Source organism: Lepisma saccharinum, chromosome 21, assembly GCF_977018435.1.
Source record: "Lepisma saccharinum chromosome 21, izLepSacc3.1, whole genome shotgun sequence".
Classification (NCBI taxonomy): Eukaryota; Metazoa; Arthropoda; class Insecta; order Zygentoma; family Lepismatidae; genus Lepisma; species Lepisma saccharinum.
In genome coordinates, this window is record NC_139249.1 from 3,900,162 (window position 1) to 3,921,598 (window position 21,437).

Genomic DNA, 21,437 nt, shown 5'->3' on the forward strand with positions numbered 1-21,437 from the left:
AACCACCACAAAATTACGTAAGTACAGTATACACCAGAAACGTAGCTCACAATGACACATGCTATTGTGCACTTCCTACCTGGTTCATCTACTGAAGGAGATGGCACCAAGGAACAGCAGATGATGCATTGGATAAGAGTGGTTGACATTTCAGCTCTAACTATCCTCTTGCCCCCTTCCAGCCATGCACTGTAAACACAATTAAAGAATAAAGTCACAGTTGAAAAATATCCTTTAATATATATTTTTTCTCTATTATACAACACAAACTACATTTTTCAATTACAATTTATAGGTATAAAAGAAATTACTTTAAAAAATCCTGGATACAGCAGTGTAACAGTTTGAATCAATACTGATATAGTGAATTAGACAAATATGGTTACAATTACTTTTTTTTATTTTTTTATATGCATTACAAAAACCAATTAAATGTATTGTAATTTTTGTACTTTTGTATGTGAGATACCATGATGAAATAACTACTGATGAACAATAGTGCACAAAAATTAAACAATGATTCCTGGTAGTACATATAATAACTATGTTGCCATCAGTCAAGTAAAAGCCAAGTATATGTTCGTTCATTAATTAATCTTATTTTAAAGCAAGTTTTCCTTGCACAGTCACGAATATTTCTGGATTGTAATGACTCAATTTGTTTGGAATACAATTGTTACAACCTAGAAGTGTCCATGATTGTGCAATACAGTGGCAAAAAATAAATAAATCCATAACAGGCAAATCCAGTCATGACTATTCTGGAACCGAAACTTGGCAATCCTACTAGGCAACTAAAAGTATCAACTGAATTCTATAAAGTAACACCATGTTAAATGCATCACATTATTCGAGATGATTTTTAGTAAAATATCCTTTCCTTGTAATAAAAACACGCACACAGTGTCTGGAATGATCTATCCAACTCGTACAAAAAAAAAAAAAAAATCTCATACCTATGCAAACTTCCAGATTGTCACTTTCTCTCTCTTTTGGAACAACACTAAAATATAAGACACCACTTCCGCTGTGTTCTTGCATTCAACCATGTGTTGTGTCATCTTCCACAAAGTCATATGCTTCTTCTCTTGTAACGCATTCCACGTGACTCACCTATGAGGTAACAATGTGTGTTAGAGTAACAATAGTAAGGAGGACATGGTTCGTTATACACGCACACACCAACCTTTAAGAGGCAGATTCAGTTTCCCTCTAGCAGTAACCTGTCTGTATGTCATTTCAGTATAGTAATAACTATATTGTTTCGAAAAAACCTTCAATTCGCCGGCTGAATGCTGTTTTATCGTAAATGAGTTGATGTTATTGTGTCGCATTCCGAAGAGACATATTTAGTTGTCACGTGAATTATCAACAATAATAAAAAGTTTATGCAAATCTTGTAATGTATTCCAAATCCACATAAATCCTTTAAGTTAGAGCAGATGGACATACAACAAAACAGTATTCAGCCGGCGATATGCATAACAATAAATAAAACATTATCTGCAGCTTTGGACAAACTCTGCTAGTTCATGTGTACCTTGCACATTATCAATGGTGTTTCATGCATGAAAGGTTAAGGAAGGAAGATATTTACACACAGTAAAGAAAATAGTGCACACTTCTACAATTCAAAATAAACCAAATAATTGTGGCATGTTGATTTTCTCATGGATTTACCTTGAATATTCTCCAATCTGTCACCCTATTGTCTGTAACTGATCAGTAGTTGTCCGTTCATAGTGAATGCTTTGAACTTTTAACCACTGTACTAGGTTTGTTATAAATACAGTTGTGGAAAGAAATACGTCCCTCATAAGATTACTGGTATTAAAGCTCCATCAGGGAAATATTTTTTTCCAGGATTGTGGATTGTACATCAACTTTTCAGATGCTGCTTCTTGAGTTTGAGTTTTTAAGTCCACTTTATGCATGGATTGGCTAATTGGGGCTGGACCTACAGTTTAAAGTGGATCCAAACAACTGGGTATTGAACACATGACAGCATTTGTGTTATTGTCCAAAAAAGTACAGATGATATTTCAGATCTGTTTGTTTATATATATATATATGAATATATTTCAAAATGAAATTAAGTACTACTTGTCCATGAAATGATTTTTTAATAAGATTATTAATTCTACTACTTCAGGATCATAATTCGCTACAGTTTCTTTCTATCCCAAAGCATGAATATAGTTATTGTTAGTATCTTTAGTGTCTTCATGCGTACTGAAAACATTCAACGGTTACTACTTTTAAACTACCATTTCTTGCCAAAATGTGATAATTTTTCCTGCCCAACAATGAAGTTAAAAAGTGAATAATTGTTATTTTTTCTCCAAAAACTTATTTGGCAGGTCACACTAGTCAACATAATAAACCAATAATGAAAAATTCTGGTATGTTCTTACAATGATACAAAGTTGCATTGAAAATAGTTAAATACTTCTTGGAGAAAAATATTACAAATTTACAATGTACTTACAAGAAGAAAAGTGACCTCCCGATGACAGTGGTAACATCATCACCTTGTAATAAGGGGCCCTGTGTTTGATAGCCAGTGGAGAGACACCGAGGTTCGGATCCCACTTTAAATTGTAGGTTCAGTCCCGATTAGCCTATCTGTGCATAAAGTGGACTTGAAAGCTCAAACCCAAAACAAAAAAAAGAAGTTATCTATTTTACTGAAGAGGTTTCTGGTAATTCAATTGTGGCATCAGTCCTATGGACACTATTCACTAAGTTTTCAAGAAAGTGAGAGAAGACCACACTTGCACATGTCCCTTACATTCCTACATTTTTGAAGGAAGAAAAAAAAAGCATAAAAAGAAACTGAACTGATTGAAGTAGCTGTAGTTTTGGAGAAATTACATGTTCTCTCAATCCAGTTGCGCGTTACATGTGAAATGGCAGGAGTCTAAAGCTGAAATCACGCAACTAAACTTTCTCCTAAACCACATCCTAGACAGAAAGAAAAGTTTGATAGCTTACCTTGTTGCGGAACTTCACACCATAGAATTTATTTGCATGCTCCAAAAGCTCAGGTCTGAAAGTTGTGGTGATGAACTGTGCATCTTTGGAAAGCTCGTGAATCATGTCCGCCACAGCTTTTCTGTGCTGAGCATCCAATGCCTGAAAACATACATGAGTATCTTACATATGCTCTCATAAATCATAACTTAAGTTCCTTTAAGCACACACACAAAAACCTGATACAGTGATTTTTACGTTCCTCGATTTTACATTTTCCCCACATATTAAGGTTTTTCAAGTGGGTCTCTCCTGAAAAACGTAAAATCGAGGTTCTGCTGTACGTGCAAAACCAAATTTCAAAGTAAACCATGCAAATGGCTCAAGAATGGACTCCCTTCCCCTTTTAATTTAATTATATTTATATGTTGCTGGAGTAACTACAAATCATAACTAGGGTGTAGTTATTGCCAGTAATAACTTGTAAAAAGGCTCTATAAAATAAAAATAAAAGTGAACGCTAACTTGTTAATAATTTCCTGAGTTGCACACTTACCAACTTGTTTTCGTATTCTATTGTATCTTTGTGTCACTTTTGGCAAATTTCAATTGATTGATTTGTTATTTTAAGTCCACTTTATGCACAGAAAGGATAATTGGGACTGGACCTACAGTTTAAAGTGGGATCCTAACTACTACGTGCCTCCACCAGGTATCGAACCTGGGACCCCTTGATTAGGCTAATTACGACAATGATGAATAGTAGTTAGATTAAATTGTTGAAGGGACATTCACAAACAAGAGATTACCTTCAATTATGTTCTGTTCAGAGGGCATGAAAAACTAAATATTCTGACCAAGGCAGTAATTTATTTTATTAAGAACATAAACTAAAACGTAACGTTTCAACCTTCTAGCAAGGTCTTCATCAGACTCTGTATCAAGTACTTGATACTTGATACAGAGTCTGATGAAGACCTTGCTAGAAGGTTGAAACGTTACGTTTTAGTTTATGTTTTTAATAAAATAAATTACTGCCTTGGTCAGCATATTTAGTTTTTCATAATCATGGAAACAAGGCTTAATGGTGTTATAATTCAGAGGGCAATGTAATGAAAAAAAATGGAAATATATTTTTAAAAAGGCATTTTTAGGCTAGATTATGCAAAACAGGAATTTATAGATACTATCAAAATGCATTACTATGCTTGAAACGACATTAAATGAATTTGTGGCTCAACCAGAAATCAAACCTCGATCTTCTTCCTTGCATGTCAATGCTCTACCTCTGGCCTCTGCAATTCCCACCCCTCTGATTGGTGTAAGTCTGTAATGTCTATTTAAAGGTACATTGCATTGTTATGTGAACACTAACGACATGGAATACGATTTGAAACTATCATCACATTGTAGTTACCTGATCGATTTCATCAAAGAGGTAAAATGGTGCAGGGTCGCACTTCTGAATGGCAAAGATTAGTCCAAGAGCCACCAAAGACTTCTGGCCTCCCGACAGTTGGTTCATCTCTCGCATCTCTGCATTCCTGCCTGTGAAGGACACTCGGATGCCAACTCCTGTAAACTGATCCACGGGCTGTGTCTCCACTTCCTGCAGGTAGACATGAATTAACTATAATACACTGTAACACAAAATATCCAAGATGAATATATCTTGATGCTGCTTATTTAACATTATTAGGGAATGAATTTTAAGGTGCACAATTATGATCGGGATAGAAAAAAAGGGTGCTTATAAAATACCTTTATTCAGGTCTAAACCAGCTACATTAACATTCTTTATTCAACACTGTAGCAAATCATATAATTTATAGTAAACATGGCATAATTTATATTACATCATTTTGTAGCTCTCGTTCTGCTCCACAAAATGAGACTAGAGGATTTTATGTAGCTACTCAAGATGAATGAAAATAATTTATTTTTCTGTACAATTTTTTAACAAAACATGAAAGAAAAGGAAGGGAAAAGGTGCTGAAGCATCAAAGAGGGGGTAAAAAGGGGATACATGTGCTAATCTCATGAAAAGGTGCAACAGTGTGTGTTCATTTTACTTGATTTCATGTCCTAAAATATTTATCTCTAACGATCAGTGTAAAAAAAGAGCTGTATCTTTGGACTAAACATTATGTTCATTTAGCCAACTGTTATTTTTGCATTTTGGCTGCTCTACACATCTCTACAACCTCCCATGGTTACTACCAATGATTAGAGGCATGCAAATTTCATTATTGATGAAAACACGAAATATGAAATAACATGCTGTAATGTTCATTTTTCATGTTTCTGAAAGGCCTGAGGTGCATTTTTCTACCCTGTTTTGTCACGAATAATGCGAAATGAACTGCAAAATGCGAAATATACTCTTAGACACTAAATTTACCGTTTATATACCAACGCGACACTTTCTGAAGTCTAAAGTATCCTGTGAGTTATACAATTCACAAAAAATTGATTAATTCTGTTGTTAATATTTGAGAAGTAAAAATGGACCCCTTTATACAGGAATAAACTTAATACTCTGGTAACTACATAAATGTGCTATTAGAAGGGATAAGTTTATTTTGTGTAATAAGTGCAGTTTTTAAATCTAATTTAGGATTATATTCACAATTTTAAAACCAAAATGTTATTTTATATAGGACTTTTGATGTGATTATTCACCGCTATAACACCGAAATTTTATTTTATTTACCACTTTTGAACCCGAAATCGACTCTGTTTTTGTACCAAAATTTTGCTATTTTATTTACCAAAAATATTTGCCTCTACCAATGATGAATTAATTTATCAAGCAGATGAGAGAAGAAACATCCATGCCTTTTTCAGAATTCAAATCTAGATCTTCTGGCTTTGTACAGCAGGATTCACAAGAATTTCTCGGCAAATTGTCCATGACTATTTTCATTAATTTTTCTCTGTTTTTAAAGAATAGAATTTTGTGTGTACTGGTGCAGTGATTGTCAACAGCTTGTTTGATGTTTTCTTTCAATTCTTGGTGCTCTCAAAGAGAATAATCATGGTGATGGACAATTTACTTGGTAATACTTATGCATCCTACTGTACTGTAATGTTACATTGGAATCATGTTAATTATAATACACCAGGGTGTCCCATTCTGGAAAGTCAGGGAAAAGTTGTACAAAATCAGGCAATTTAATCAAATGGAAGAATGCAGTTGGTTTTAACCTGGTTCCCCACCCAACACACTTGGTTTTGCAGAAAGCTTTCCCCTTCTCACTAATGAAATCATTTATTTCCTGCCAATTGATTTAAGTTAGGGTACATAAACTTGTATAGTTTTACATCACAGTGAAAGCCAGAATGGAAACAGTAGTGATAAAAGTCAATACGGGCAGGCAGAGTAGGTGTAATACTAATGGGTGTTACTGTACGTCATCTACTTTGAATGCTAACATTGGCTTTTACTGCTTCTTGTCTCGGTAAGATATATTTTGGACCGAAGCAACAGGTGGCATGTCTCTTGGAAACTAACCTTCAGTAATCAATGCAACCTTTCGAACCAAAGTGACATGAGAAGCTGTATATGTCACTTGCGCATTGCTCTGACAAGTTTTCTCAATACCGTGCCCCTTTGGTCCACTGTTTCATGCACCGTGAATGTTTTGCTTTACACAGAAGGAGCCCATGTTGGTTCCTTTGGTGTGAACCTCTACTGTCACTTATCGCTTCAGTCTGAAATCTCCCTTAGTGCACTGCAAATTTCTGCTGCCATGTTGCATCTTTTACTGGTATTCCACTCTTCGTATATCACTACATATACGTATGGTATATTACTCCAACTAGGGATGCAACGAAACTGAAAATTTACTGATTCATTTTTCTCACAGATGCCGATATTTAACAGATTCCGATACATAAGATTATTCAATAGAAATGAGATGTTATTTTCAGCACTACAAAAATAAATTTGCTATGTACATTTCTATTGCATATCATAATGTATGTACATATATTCTCAAGAGATGCAAATGTACATTTGCATCTAAAAAAAGGGGTTATGTGAACCTTTAAGAAGAACATAGATTCTCAAGAGATTTAAAATTAGTACACAAGCAGTTCTTTGAAATGCAAAATGAATTCCTGTTCTTAATGTTGTAAATTTCATGCTGGCAGATTAAACTTCAGAAACAAGAGTTTTGGAAGCACTTCTGGACGTAACCTACTTCTTCTCTTATCGCAAATCTGTCCGACAACACTGAATACTCGTGCAGCAGGTAAGCCCAAGTATTTTCTCACCACTTGCTTCAGGTTTGGATACTCATTTTTGAATTTCCTGGTCATGTGGACTAGTTGGTTCAGCAATGTACTGTTTTATTCTGATTTTGAGGTAGGTTGATCCTCTGAACGAGAGTTGCAATAATTTTATTACAAAAACTCTACAATGATGAAGAATCATAACCTAATTTTCAAAAAATCTTACAAAATTATAATCTAAAATGTATTAGAAGGTAAGACTCTAGTATTATCTGTACCGGTTTAAATATCAGATTTTTGCTGATGCCAATATGTCAATTTCTGCCGATTTTCATACATCTGTAATCTGCTTCGGCCCTTCCCCATTAGTAACTATCTTAACAATTAGTTATAGGTAAGGTTGAATGTAAAGCCATGATATAAAGTAACGTGAAAAATGTGTGAGTTGGTCAGTTAAAAGAGCAGGTGGAGGCCGATTAAGTTAGTTTTTATTAGGGATGGGACCAATTAATCGGTACTCTATAGGTATCGGCCGATATAGGCATATTGGTTTATTGGTAAAATTACCAATCCGATATATTGATAAATATCTGATAGTTTAGTGCAAAATTCTGCCATTTTTGTTGTAATTTTTATGGATAATCTCCAAGCCCTACTTTTTTTAAAAAGTAAATGTCTAAATATGCAATTTCTCTTGCACTGCAGTCACTTTGAAACCCACATTTTTTTTAAGGAGGTCAATGTACCCTTCAGGTTCTTCCAGGACCATTTCTAATTTTATATTGGATCGGTAGAATATCGGTTATCGGTAATTTTATATCGGTACTTTATCGGTATTGGCCAAAATTTCATATCGTCCCATCCCTAGTTTTTATTATTATTATTATTATTATTATTATTATAAATCTGTGTTATGTGATCATGGCACATTTATTGGAAAACTTAAATCCATCAGAGATTTTTGATGCATTTGGTAAAGATCTGGGGACATGGTACACTTTGAGATGTACAAGAAACTTTTAAATGGCAGTTTCATACAAAGAAATTAAAGTGAAAAACCAGGACTCAAATCTGCATCTTTCACATACCATGTCATTGCTCTGCCAACTGAGCCAGTTCTGGTTCAATGTGATTTTTCACTTCTGCCATTTTTCTTGTGTGGGGAGGAAGAGAGGAAGAAGGTGGGAGAAGAGAGAGACTACTTACATCCTGAGTGGCGCCATCTTCGTTTTCCGTTCTCATAACCAACTGTGCATGGCCTGATGGTACAAGTTTGCGGAACACTTCACTGAAATACTTTGACACCTGCTTAAAGGTGAACTGGATTGCCTCGAACTTCCTCTGCTCCAAGACCATCATCAGCTCGTTGATCTTTTCATCCCTGCAAATAAAAGAAAACTTTGAAAATCAAAATGAAACCACACCAAATATTGGGATACCACAAAATACCTTACCAATTTTATGTGATTACTGCATGCATGATATTAAGACTCATAGTAATACACACTCCTCACGAAAAGCTTGGAATTTTTTTTATATTAGGCACAAGAAGTTAGGAATAGTATTATATTAGGCAAAAGGTGATATGCACGGTGGCATATGTCTGCGAAAAGACGAGAACGTCAACCAGACAGATACCATGTGTTGTTGCATTCTAAGGCCGTATCTATCAGCTATTGTTAGAGGCACATATTTTTGGTAAATAAAAAAGCAAAATTTCGGGTTCAAAAGCGATAAATAAAATGAAATTTTGCTGTTATAGCAGTGAAAAAGTGCCACATACAATGACATTTTGGTTCGAAAAAAAATGAGAATATAATTTATTTATTTCGTCTTCTTTGTGCCTTACGTCGTTCTATTGTTCTCTGCACCCACCACTTTTTTAGGGAAGTCAAACATTTAATTTTCATTATATAATATGTGTAACTTTAACAACTTTTTGAACGTCACAATTGAGGAAGAGAGATGAATTTCAGGCTTGTTCCAAAGGTCTGCTGAGGTAACAGTAAAAGAATCTGCATAAAAGTTGGATTTGTGGAGTGGAATGGAGAGCAGAGACAAATTTGATTTAAAAACTGCACTGTTACACAAAATAAACATATCCCTTCTAATAGCACATTAAATCATTACCCGAATATTAAGTTTATTCCTCTATAAAGGAGTCCATATTTGTTTCTCAAATATTTACAGCAGAATTAATCAATTTTCCGTGAATTGCATAACTCGCAGGATACTTCAGAAAGTGTTGAGTCTGTATATAAATGGTAAATTTCGTGTTTAAGAGTCTATTTCGCATTTTGCAGTTCATTTCGCATCAATTCGTGACAAAACAGGGTAGAAAAATGCACCTCACACCTTTCAGAAACTGAAAAATTAACATTACAATGTGTTATTTCACATTTTGTATTTTCGCCAAAAACTAAATATGCATGCCTCTACCTATTCTATTATAACAATATTCCAAACTTTTTGTGAGGAGTGTAGTATTCAAAATAGTAAACTCCCCAAGTTTCATAGAAACTACCGCAAAAGTAGTGAAGTACACTAGTTGTCAGCTAGGAAGTGGTAACAATGGCAGCAACAGGACAGAAGAAAGTGTATTGTATCCTGGACTTTGGAGCACACATCAAGCACTTGTTAAGTTACTCTTCGATCACTGCATGTTGCTTTATTACTCTGACTCTTGTGTGTGTGTGTGGGGGGGGGGGGGGAGCAAATCACATTTCCCTCCTAATTTTCTTGCCCTCTCAAAAAACACTCCTTCAGTTTGAAGTTATCATGCCCTCACAATAATAACATATGTAAAATATATAATTATTGGTTAACATTTTCTGGTGGGAGATGGGGGAGGTGGACCCCCTTGCATCCTTCCAGACGTCCATGGGTAGCCCTGTATATGCGAAGTAATTGGGGAGTTACATGTTTTTTTTTTTTACATTAAATCTATTTTGTCATTAATAGGACTCGGAAGTTGAGGAAAAATCCTTTTTTTCTTAGTGTCCAAAGCCGAGGCCCAACATAATATAAGTTCATTTTTGGTCATTGTAGGCCAGATAAAGGTGAGTTTTATGTGTCCTTTTTTGCCTCTTTAGGCATTTTTTAGGTCTTAAAGGCTTTTTCTTTTGCAACTTCACCTTCTTTCGACTACGTATTTACTGCCCATTTTCAATTCCAATCATCATCAGTTCATCACCTCTTAAACATCCTTTCTGTAGTAAAGAAATAAAATAAATAAATAAATATATTTTTGGACGACTGAAGCAGGTACGGTACAAGGCCCTTTAACCGTAACTTGTCTGAAAGGTCGAGCTGTAAGTGGCAACTTTCTCTTGTTTTGAACCTTTCAGTTTTCTTGCATTGTGTGTTCCATACCACCATAATTTTGTATTTTTTTTATTCATTAAATATGTAATTAAAACTGAAGTTAATTAATTAATTTGGATCACATGTATACGTCATATTTTCAGTTTTTAAGTCCTTTTTTGATATTTTTAGGTATTTTTATAGGTCTTTTTTTTGACAATTTATAGGTCTTCAACTTCCGAGCCCTAGTCGTTAATTACTAATCCTCAAAATAGATTCAAACCTGAAATTTGTTTCCTATTTTTTTTATAACCACCTGCAATCTTTCTTGGGAGATGGAAAGAGAAGCTAAAATCTTAAGACAGATCCAGATCAATGAGTTTGCAGCAATAAAAATATTATACTGGATGTCTATTACTGTAGCGTATCCGCTCGATTTAAGAAATATTGACCCTGGCAGACCTTTCCAGAGCCTGCTTAGAAATGTGTAGCAGAAGACTTTTACAGGAAATGGTAAGAACACTGGCCTATAGCTAGAGGTGACGGAAGGCCAAGCAAAGGCTTAAATAGGTGCGCACGAGAGCGACACGAGGTCCTTTTGCTGGTAATCATCGGGGAAGCAGGAGCTATTGGTCTATTTTCTAAACCGATCAGGGTAAGCTATCCTTCGGCCTTATCTGTAGAGGCATACAAATTTAGTTTTTTACAAAAACATGAAAAATATGAAATAACATGCTGTAATGTTCATTTTTCATGTTTCTGAAAGGTGTGAGGTGCATTTTTCTACCCTCTTTTGTCACGAAATAATGCGAAATGAACTGCAAAATGCGAAATATACTCTTAAACACGAAATTTACCGTTTATATACAGACGCGACACTTTCTGAAGTCTGAAGTATCCTGTGAGTTATGCAATTCACGGAAAATTGATTAATTCTGCTGCAAATATTTGAGAAGCAAAAATGGATTCTTTTACACAGGAATAAACTTAATACTCTGGTAACTACATAAATGTGCTATTAGAAGGGATAAGTTTATTTTGTGTAATAAGTGCAGTTTTAAATCAAATTTAGGATTATATTCACAATTTTAAAACCAAAATGTCATTTTATATAGCACTTTTGATGTGATTATTCACCGCTATAACACCGAAATTTTATTTTATTTACCGCTTTTGAACCCGAAATTGACTCTGTTTTGTACCGAAATTTTGCTTTTTTATTTACCAAAAATATGTGCCTCTACTTATCTGCCATTCGCATTGCTCAGTTCAGTATAAAACCTAATCATGAGTTTATATTAATGTTAATTTAGATATTTGTACCTGCCCTTTCAGGGCTGTCTCTACCATAAATAGTACTAACCGGGAGGGGCAAGTTTCATCCCTATTTAAGATCCCCGCATTCATGTTGGAACACTACGTTACATCCTTTTTACCCTGAGTATGGAAGTTTTTAATTTGTTCTTCCATTTTCCAAGGCAGATAACATAGTTTCTTGGCCAAAAAAAGAGAAAAAAGGCCCAACCCACCACTGGTCTTGCGAAACACATCAAAAAACCATGCGAAAATCAGGAAAGTATACAACAGACATGTAGCTCTCCGATTGACACAAAAATCAAGGAAACACATATCATTATGTACTTTCCACATGAATTAAACATAAGACAGTGAAGAAGCACGCCACATCTGGACACCTCTACTGCAGCAATTGGCACCAAGGAATAGCACAGCATGCTGTGGATGAGAAGGCAACAGTAGGGCATCTACCAGCATGCCACAAATCTAAAAACAACAGAAGGTGGAGGGGAAACTTCATTGGCTCCTTCCCCTTGAATTCGAACACTGCAGGTGAGGATGTAAATAAGGTCTGAAGTGTGGAAAGTTCATGTGGGGTGTAAAAAGGTGATGAGGATGGGACAGATTTTGCACCAAGATGTTCTTGACAATGGGTATTGTAGAAATTTTCAGTGAAAAATGGAGGCTCGACCAGGACTCGAACCTGTGTCTCTGGCTCTACCAGGCTGGCTCGCTAGCTCAGTGGTATAGCAATGGCATGGTATGCCAGAGACCCCGGTTCGAGTCGTGGTCAAGTCTGCATTTTTTGCTGAAAATTTCTACATAGTACTTCTCCTGTGTGTGCATAATCTTCAATAATGGGTATTGTGTTTGAAACAACTTTTGGGTTCATGTGGAAAAATTCTCTGGTGCCAAAAGTGCTGTGGAGATTGGGGAGGAAGGAAGTTGGAACATAATTTGATTTTGGTAAGTTACCTATTAACCCATTACCTGCGGTGGATCTATATAGAGACTGTCTAAAAGTGGTCATTTTTTTCAAAGTGTCTATATATACATGGTATTTCAAAATTAACGGTTGTTGTATTGCAAGTCATTTTTATAGACATCTTTTTCGTGCATTGATTAGTCTATACATGCAAACAATACATTGTTGATGGTTCCTGAGGTACAATAAAGGCGAAGTTCCCTGTAAAATTCAGCACGGTGCCATGAAGGCACATATTCTCGATCTTGGTTATTTTGGTATGGCCTCCCCGATGGTGCAGTGGTAGCGTTATTCCGTTGTAATCAACGGGTCGCGGGTTTAATATCCGGTGGAGACACATAGTGGTTCGGATCCAACTTGAAACTGTAGGGTCCAGTCCCGCCTAGCCTTACTGTGCATAAAGTGAACTTAAAACACAAAATCAATCCAAATCAAATCAATCTGTTATTTTGGAGGTGATGTGATCAGCACAAACCCAGGGTTGCCCCAGGTACCCATTGACTTGAGGCTGGGTGAGTCCCAGAGCCTTTATGCAGGGACAAGGCTGGAAAAATTCCGACCTTAGATCACCCACCACAGGTTCCCACACGGTTGTCAGATGCTCTACAGAATTGACCACCACGGCTCTCGGTTCCTGAATTATTATTATTATTATTATTATTATTATTATTATTTTCGTTGTTGTTGTTGGTAATGAGTGTTTTCCTGCATTTTACAATTTGCGACAGAGTCTACACATAAATTGCTTTCTATAGCTTTATTATACGGCAATGCTTTTTGTAGTTATTATTAACAAATTTGCGTTTGCATCCATATAAGGATGATTTCTTTTGGAAGCACTTCCCTTCAACGTTGACACAGGGAAGGGGTTAAGCAACAGCTGACATGTGGGTGTCAGGTTTCTTAGATGGGGGGTAGGATGCAGCTCTGGAGATGTGTTTGGTTACCAGTGATAGCACGCATCTATAATTTTCCTTTTCAAATCACACAGTTGTTTCAAGTAGTTCAGCGTGATCCCTGCCCCTCCCCCAGCAGTACTAAACTACTTGCAATTCTAATTTTGCATTACCTACCCTCTGTCAAGTTCTTCTTTCCTCTTCACCAGCTTTTCTTTCTGCTCTGAGAAACTGATGAACTGATCCAGAGCTTTCTTGTTTACGTGGCTGTATTTCTTCAGTTCACCGTTCGCCTTCTCCATTTGCTTGAACAGCTGTTTCACACATGGAAGGGAAAAGAAGGAAGAAATAGCTAAGATCATAACCCATACAAGTAAGTGTGAATTAATTTTACGTTTTCTCATCTTGTGACACTTTAATCAATCTTCACACTGGTCACAAGATTGCTTTTTAAAAATAAGATGTCAACTTAAAATAACCTAGGCAGAAATTAAGAATGGACATTGTCTTTTCCCTCGATGTTATATGGTTCCAAAAAAAAAAAATCCAGACCTGAATGCTGGGTGTCCAGATTCAGAAACAAAAACAAGGTATGTATCCAGATCCGAAACTGAAAAATCGATCGAATGGGTTTATTTTAATTTGCTCTGTGCTACTTTTTGACTAATCGCAAAGATTAGGATGAGTGATGATATGATGAAATTGATGAAGTGACACTCACAAAGAACACCCATGCCCAGGCTAGGATTCGAACCTGGGACCCCTGGCACCATAGCATGTTGAGCTAACAATTCTGCTACGGGGTTGGCAACTGAAAATTGAGTGCCTGAATCTATTATTAACTGGAACCCTGCTGTTTCAGGATGTGGATCTGATCACATCTAAAACTTAACCATTAGGTGCTTGTTTTTTACTGGGCTCTGTGAATTAAATATTAACTTACATAACTTATAACACCATTAATTAAGCCTTGTTTCCATTATATGAAAAACTCAATATGCTGACCAAGGCAGAAATTTATTTTATTATAAAACATAAACTAAACTTAACGTTTCAACCTTCTAGCAAGGTCTTCTTCAGACTCTGCACCAAGTACAAATGTAACAAGGTACAAAACAGGACAATATATATATACACAAACATTACTCCCCTCCAGACTATTAGAAAGTTGCTCTGGAACATTCTAGCAGGTGGCTTTCCCTTGTCAACTGTTTAGCTTTTTAGGTGAAAGGACAAGGGAAAGCCACCTGCTAGAATGTTCCAGAACAACTTTCTAATAGTCTGGAGGGGAGTAATGTTTGTGTGTGTATATATATATATCGTCCTGTTTTGTACCTTGTTACATTTGTACTTGGTGCAGAGTCTGAAGAAGACCTTGCTAGAAGGTTGAAATGTTACGTTTAGTTTATGTTTTATAATAAAATAAACTTATGTTCAAAATAAAAATGGAAGACCATTCTTGCTCGTGTTCTACTTCAAAAGTCCTCTTTACTATAGTGCTAACATCTGGCTTTCTATACCAGTGTGTTACTATTACTGGAATTTTGGGCCTCCTACCACAAACTGAAACCAAGACCACCCATGGCAAATAAGAGAGCATTAACCGTTCAGCCAGGCAGGAGACCTATTGAATTGCAATATTCTTACCAATTTCCTGTACACACTGACACCAATACTTGAACGTTAGAGCACAGAATAGGAAAGTAATATTATAAATACAGGGTGCGGCAAAAATATGGTTACAGATACAGTAAATGTTCACTAATGTGCACCATCTGTTTTAATGCATGTGTCAATTCGATGCTCCCAGTTGAGTAAGATGTCTGCTAGTGTGATGGGAGTGATTTAATTTTCCTAGCATACACAATGGCCTTGATGTGTCCTCACAATTAAGTTGGTGGCCATCCATCTATGCAACCTGACGTATGCCTCACCCTGTATTATTATGTTTGGCAATATTTATATTCACTCCTGACAAAATGAAATAGTGTACTAGTGCTAAGATAATACAGATTCAAAATGTATCCTGCTCCAAATATTGCTACAAATCTTTTTCATTTTACATTTCCCGCTTAAGGAAAAAAAACAGGCTGAGAAGGCTGGCAGAAACCAACCATATTCAGTGCAATAAATACAATAAGACATTTACATACCTGCTTTGAGCTCAGGTTCTGGTACTTGTCGAATGCATCTGAAGGCAGGGAGCCAAGTTCTCTGATCTTCTTTGTGCAGTCGGCTATCTTTTGCTGCAGCATGTTCTGTTTAGAAGCCATCTTTTCCAAATCTTTGGCATCCTCCTCTATTCGCTCCTGGATTTCCTTCTCGCGGCTCTTCCATTTCTCCATTTCTTGCTGGGTTGCTTTTTGCTAAATACAAAATTGTGCAATTTTAATTTCGTTGACGAAATAAGAGTAACAATGAAAGAATCTCTTCTTGAAACAGAAAACATATATGCAAAGAGAAGTTATGAGAGTAGTGAAAGTATTACTTTCTGAGTATTATTAGTTGGAAATGTAATCAGAGCTACTGGCCAATACAATTGTGCAATCTGATAATCTTGTGGGGTCTGCAAAAATGCCACTTGATTTGGCAAATTAAATATCCTGGAAATTATGCAAAATGTTTGTGCAAGGATTTTGTGATTATTTCACGTCAAATTATGAATATTTAAAAGCAAAATTCTGGTACACTGCTATGGTATAGTTTAGGGATGGGCCAATATGAAATTTTGGCCGATACTGATAAAGTACTGATATACAATTTACTGATAACCAATATTCTACTGCTCTGGTATAAAATTCTAAATAGTTTTGAAAAGCAAAAGAATCTGCATATTTAGACAAATCATTTTTTTAAAAAAAGTACAGAATAATGTCTATATCCATAAAAAAAAATTGCATAAAATATTGCACTAAATTTAAGATATTTATAGATATATCAGTTTATCGGTAAAATTACTGATATATCTATAAATACCTTGTAATTTAGTGTAATATTCTGCCATTTTGTTACAATTTTTATGGATAAACTCCATGTCCTACTTTTTAAAAAAAGTAAATGTCTAAATATGCAACTTCTTTTGCACTCTTCTCTTCTTTTACATGTTTTCAAATGCCTTCACAATTAATGTTTTTGGGAATGAAAAATTTGGAGATTCCTATGAGTGGTGTACTCATAAGTGGTACAGTATTTACTTAGAAAGCTATGAAATTCCAAGTCAATGGTGGCAGCAAGAGGTACACTTTATGACAGTGGTGTGCATTTTATACAGGGTCATTCTTTTCCCTTTTGGGCACCTGATGGCGGCATTCTTGGCAGCTGCCCGGATGCCAACTCCCGTCAAATCGCGTGCTATATCTCTGCTATGGAAACCGCTAGCTTCGAAATGACTTCAAGTTCTCAGAATTATGGTTACAATTACATTCAAAATGAGCATGTGAACTGTCACAGGGATGTTGGAAATGTCACGTAGCTTTGGTAACAACACATACTAAAAGGGCACTTAAGTTTCCTAATAGCTCGTGGCACCAGAGTGCCAACTGAAACACATGGCTTTGAGCATAACTTGTGGATTTCTTAACCCCATTCCATTTCAGTAACTTCGCGATCGCAGTTCAGTTGTATTTTTAAAGTGGTTACATGTTACAAGTGTTCTTGCGATTTTCTATTTTTTTGTAGTGTTGTGTTATTTCCGTTTTGCTATAGTTTTAATAATGTCACATATGGTTTCCCTGATTGTGCAGTGGTAGTGTCGTCACCTTGTAATCAAGGGGTTCCGGGTTCGATTCCTGGTGGAGGCACATAGTGGTTCAGATCTCACTTTCAACTATAGGTCCAGTCTGGATTAGTCTTACTGTGCATAAAGTGGACTTTAAACACCAAATCAATCCAATCCAAAATAATGGCACATACATACAGATTACAACAAAAAGTTTTTATGTACGATTCATATGTGATTACAAATTCTTGCGGGAATGTTCGTAGATGATTTTCAACAGAATTCCCAGGTGTGCCTGTTCAACACACAAATAATACGCGAAACCTTGTGAACAAATTCAGGGAAACAGGATCTATTCTCGACAAGATGCAAATGGTAAAATGGCGTGAACTTACCGAGGATAAATTGGAATTTCTGTAAGAACAGCATGGCGAGCTACCAAATTTTTAAAACTGAAACCGTACAAGTTCGCTGTTGTCCAGGAACTGCTACCATGCGATAACGAGAGTTGTATAAATTTCTGTAACTGCAATTTTGGGAATGTTAATGGTGGGGTAATTGATCCACGTTTAATATTCTTCTCTGACGAAGCATGGCTCCATTTAAGGGGAATAACATATTGGGGCTCAGATAAACCCGATTTTATACACGAAACTCCTTTCCATGACCAGAAAATCGGTGTTTCGTGTGCAGTAAATGCATACAGAGTTATAGAGCCCATACTTTATGAAAATACCATAAGTGCACAGATATACAGTGATGACATACTCGCACCATTCTTCGAACAACTAACTGATATTTAATGCCAGTCAGGGTTTTTCCAACAAAACTCTGCCACCTCTCACACACAGCTGAAGAGTCGTTGGATTTCATTCAGGAAATTTTTGAAGACCAGGTTATTAGCAAAGGATTGTGGCTCCCATGGTCCCCTGATCTCACTGTATGCGATTTTTATCTATGGGGGAAATTGGAAAATAAAGTCTATGAAACAAACCCTACACATTAGAAGAACTGAAGGAGAATACCAGGAGAGAAACTGAAGCAATTTCAGAAGCTGTACTGTTGCGTGTAAATGAAAATTTCCTGAAAAGATGCCAGAAATGTGTGGATGCAGGAGGACACCATTTCCAGCATCTCTTGTGACAAGGTACGTGCTTTTTTTGATTGTAATTGTAATTGACACTTTAATGATTGTAACTGTATTTGTTGCAGGAATGAATTTGCAATAATTTTCATAACATAGTAGGTCATTACAGTAAAAAATTGGCATCTCTGAGAGTCCAATCTGCCAACTTCCAAAATAATTTTCTCAATTATTAAGGGTCGTGCCCTCCTGTCCCTACGCTTTTGACGCCAGTATTGCCATGAAGCCAGAAGTACACTCAGTGTAAAGAAATTATTGTAGTTTAGTTAAACAAAAATAGGGGACAGTGCCAGTGGCACCAACTTAAATGAGCCTGTGGCGCTCGAACCCACAAAATAATTTGCCTGTAATTTTTATATATATATATATATATATATATAGAAATAAAGTCTCTGCGATTAACACTTTCCGGTTGGGAATCGGATGTGATGCGAGCAGAGTAAAACACCCATTCTGGTCGCCAATCGGCTAGGATACAATCACCGTATTTCCGTTGCGTTTAAATTTATATGCCCGAACCTTATGCGATTATCGTTGCACTACACGCTTGGAGATGGTTCTATTTTTAGCCACCAGAGAGCATCTTATGTTGGTTGGGTAAAGGCTTACCATTATTTCGTTGTTTTTTTGAACAAGTGAACTACGCTCGACCTGTTGTTGCAAAATTTGCACTATTATTTTTTTTATATTATACATTTATTCAATCATAACTTACAAGTTTTCAGTTTCTTTATTGTAGAGTGTCATTTTTACAGCAGTGCAAAGACATTTTCAAGACAAATATAATGAAAAGAACTCTGAAATTCTTTTTTCAAAAATACAAAAAATATATAATTTTTCAATAAATATTGCAATGTGTAAATTATAAAAATGTAACATCTAATTGAATTATCTATTAGAACATAATATAAGCTTTTATTTGATATATAATACATTGTGATACCATTAATAGTGTATTTTTCTGGATTTTTTAAAAAAATGCCCAAAAAAGTCCGTCCACAGGTAAAAGATGCGTGAAAACCGTCAGACCGGAAAGTGTTAAGAAAAGTTTTCATCATTATAGACTGAAAGAATTCTCGCAAGTTTAATTACCATTTTCAAAATGTTACATAATTTTTATATGATACTTTTCAGTGTCCTATATTATTTACACCATCCACGGTCATCGCTATTAGAAATCTAAGGGAGGTTAAATAAGGGCTTATAAACAGGATGAGGATTGATAGGCACTAGAACTCTCAAAATAAGCAGGCAAATAAGAACAAAATACAAAATGGGCACTAATCGTTCTCCACATCGCCCTACGATGCCAGGGGTCCCAGGTTCGATTCCTGGCCTGGGCATGGATGTTTGTGAGTGTTCATTCATCAATTTCATCATATTACTTTTCTCCATCTTCGCAAATTAGCCAAAAGTGGCACAAAAAGCGAAGTAAAATAAATGAAATCAAATCAAACTAAACGTGCTGAACATTTTTCATCATTTTCATTGATTTGGCACTGAAAAAGCTGTTATCTTCGAAAGAAGCACTTGTGACAAATAGTTACAAAAGAACACTATACCTGTGAAACATGAATACCACTCAGGCACATAGTGGTTCAGATCCCACCCGATTATCCTTACTGTGCATAAGGTGGACTTAAAACACCAACTCAATCAATGAATGAATGCCACTCAGAAATGTCACAAGAAGGTTTTTAAACATAAACGCCTACATTATATGGCCAAGGAATATGAAAAGGCATTTTATGGCAAATCACCTACTATTGCATAAAATGTAAAACAAATCTCCTGGATCAGCCTACAAATTTCCTAAAACCATGCCAAAAACAAGTGGATGCACGAGGACAACATTGCAAACATTCCCCGTGACAATTAGCATACTTATTTTGATTGTATTTGTAACTGTAATTCTGAGAACTTAAAAGTCATTTCGAAGATAGCGGTTTCCATAGCGGAGATATTGCATGCGATTTGACGTGGCATGCCGCCGTCAGGCACCCAAAGGGGAAAGAAGGACCCTAACAAGAGGGTACGTGAACACAATACAATGAAACGATATAAAATAACATTGAAAATCGAGGTCCCAACTGGTTCTCAAAAGGTAACTCCCAATTACTTGAACTTTCCACATTTTCAGATTAACCAATTTCATCACTAACGTTTGACCAGATTTATTTACAAACTGGTGTTTTACATGTAAAATCTGCAGTAGCATAAGCTTAATTTTCTACAGCAAAACACACCAGTCATTCTTTAACAAGATTAGTGCATGAATCAGGCTTTTAATGAAATGTTTCCCACATTACATCAGATTACAATATTAGTTTTTGGTACTGTTAAAAAAAATATATATATATATATATTGGTCCTGCCTTAATAAATACCACAAACTCTAATTATTGTTAAGCATACATGAAAGAAGAATATTGGTTTAATAAATAAATAAATACTTACCTTCTTTGCATATTCGTGCACAGTTTTCTCGATGTCCTTGAACTGGCTATTCACCTCTTCTATCCTCCTCTCAATTGATGTTGATTCTGATTTACTATTCTCTAGCTGTCTTTTCCTATCTTCCACTGAAATTTCTTGAAGTGCCTGTAAACATGAACAAATTCTCTTTTGAATTCTATATCATGGAAGAAACAACTTTCATGGTTGCTACGATTTTTTGATTATGAAATTACCTGACATTTCCAGGTTTTCCAGTCCAAAAATGAAATTTTTCCAGACATGTTTATCATCATGATTTTTGCTTCTTACCTTGTTTTTCAGTTAAGTATGTAGTAATCCGTTAATGATTATGAATAGGGCTACGATTTTTATGACCAAAAAGTCACCAAAATATGCAAAATAAAATATGCTCTTATGACTTAAAATTTT

The 21,437-nt window shown here is 35.7% G+C and overlaps 1 protein-coding gene across 2 annotated transcripts in view; it reads right to left on the bottom strand.

The window, feature by feature from the left end:
- Positions 1-239: 239 nt before the first annotated feature.
- SMC3 (structural maintenance of chromosomes 3) overlaps positions 240-21,437 on the bottom strand; it is a 77,108-nt gene continuing 55,910 nt past the window's right edge. The window contains exons 20-26 of one of the 2 annotated variants that reach the window (XM_083143221.1): positions 21,009-21,152; positions 15,843-16,055; positions 13,867-14,003; positions 8,416-8,590; positions 4,391-4,582; positions 2,995-3,135; positions 240-1,113 (exon numbers count right to left, since the gene is read on the bottom strand). In XM_083143221.1, coding sequence (XP_082999347.1) covers positions 1,042-1,113; positions 2,995-3,135; positions 4,391-4,582; positions 8,416-8,590; positions 13,867-14,003; positions 15,843-16,055; positions 21,009-21,152 — 1,074 coding nt within the window. In that variant the 3' untranslated portion in view covers positions 240-1,041. The remainder of the gene's footprint in view (positions 1,114-2,994; positions 3,136-4,390; positions 4,583-8,415; positions 8,591-13,866; positions 14,004-15,842; positions 16,056-21,008; positions 21,153-21,437) is intronic. The other variant, XM_083143220.1, reaches the window with a different exon arrangement.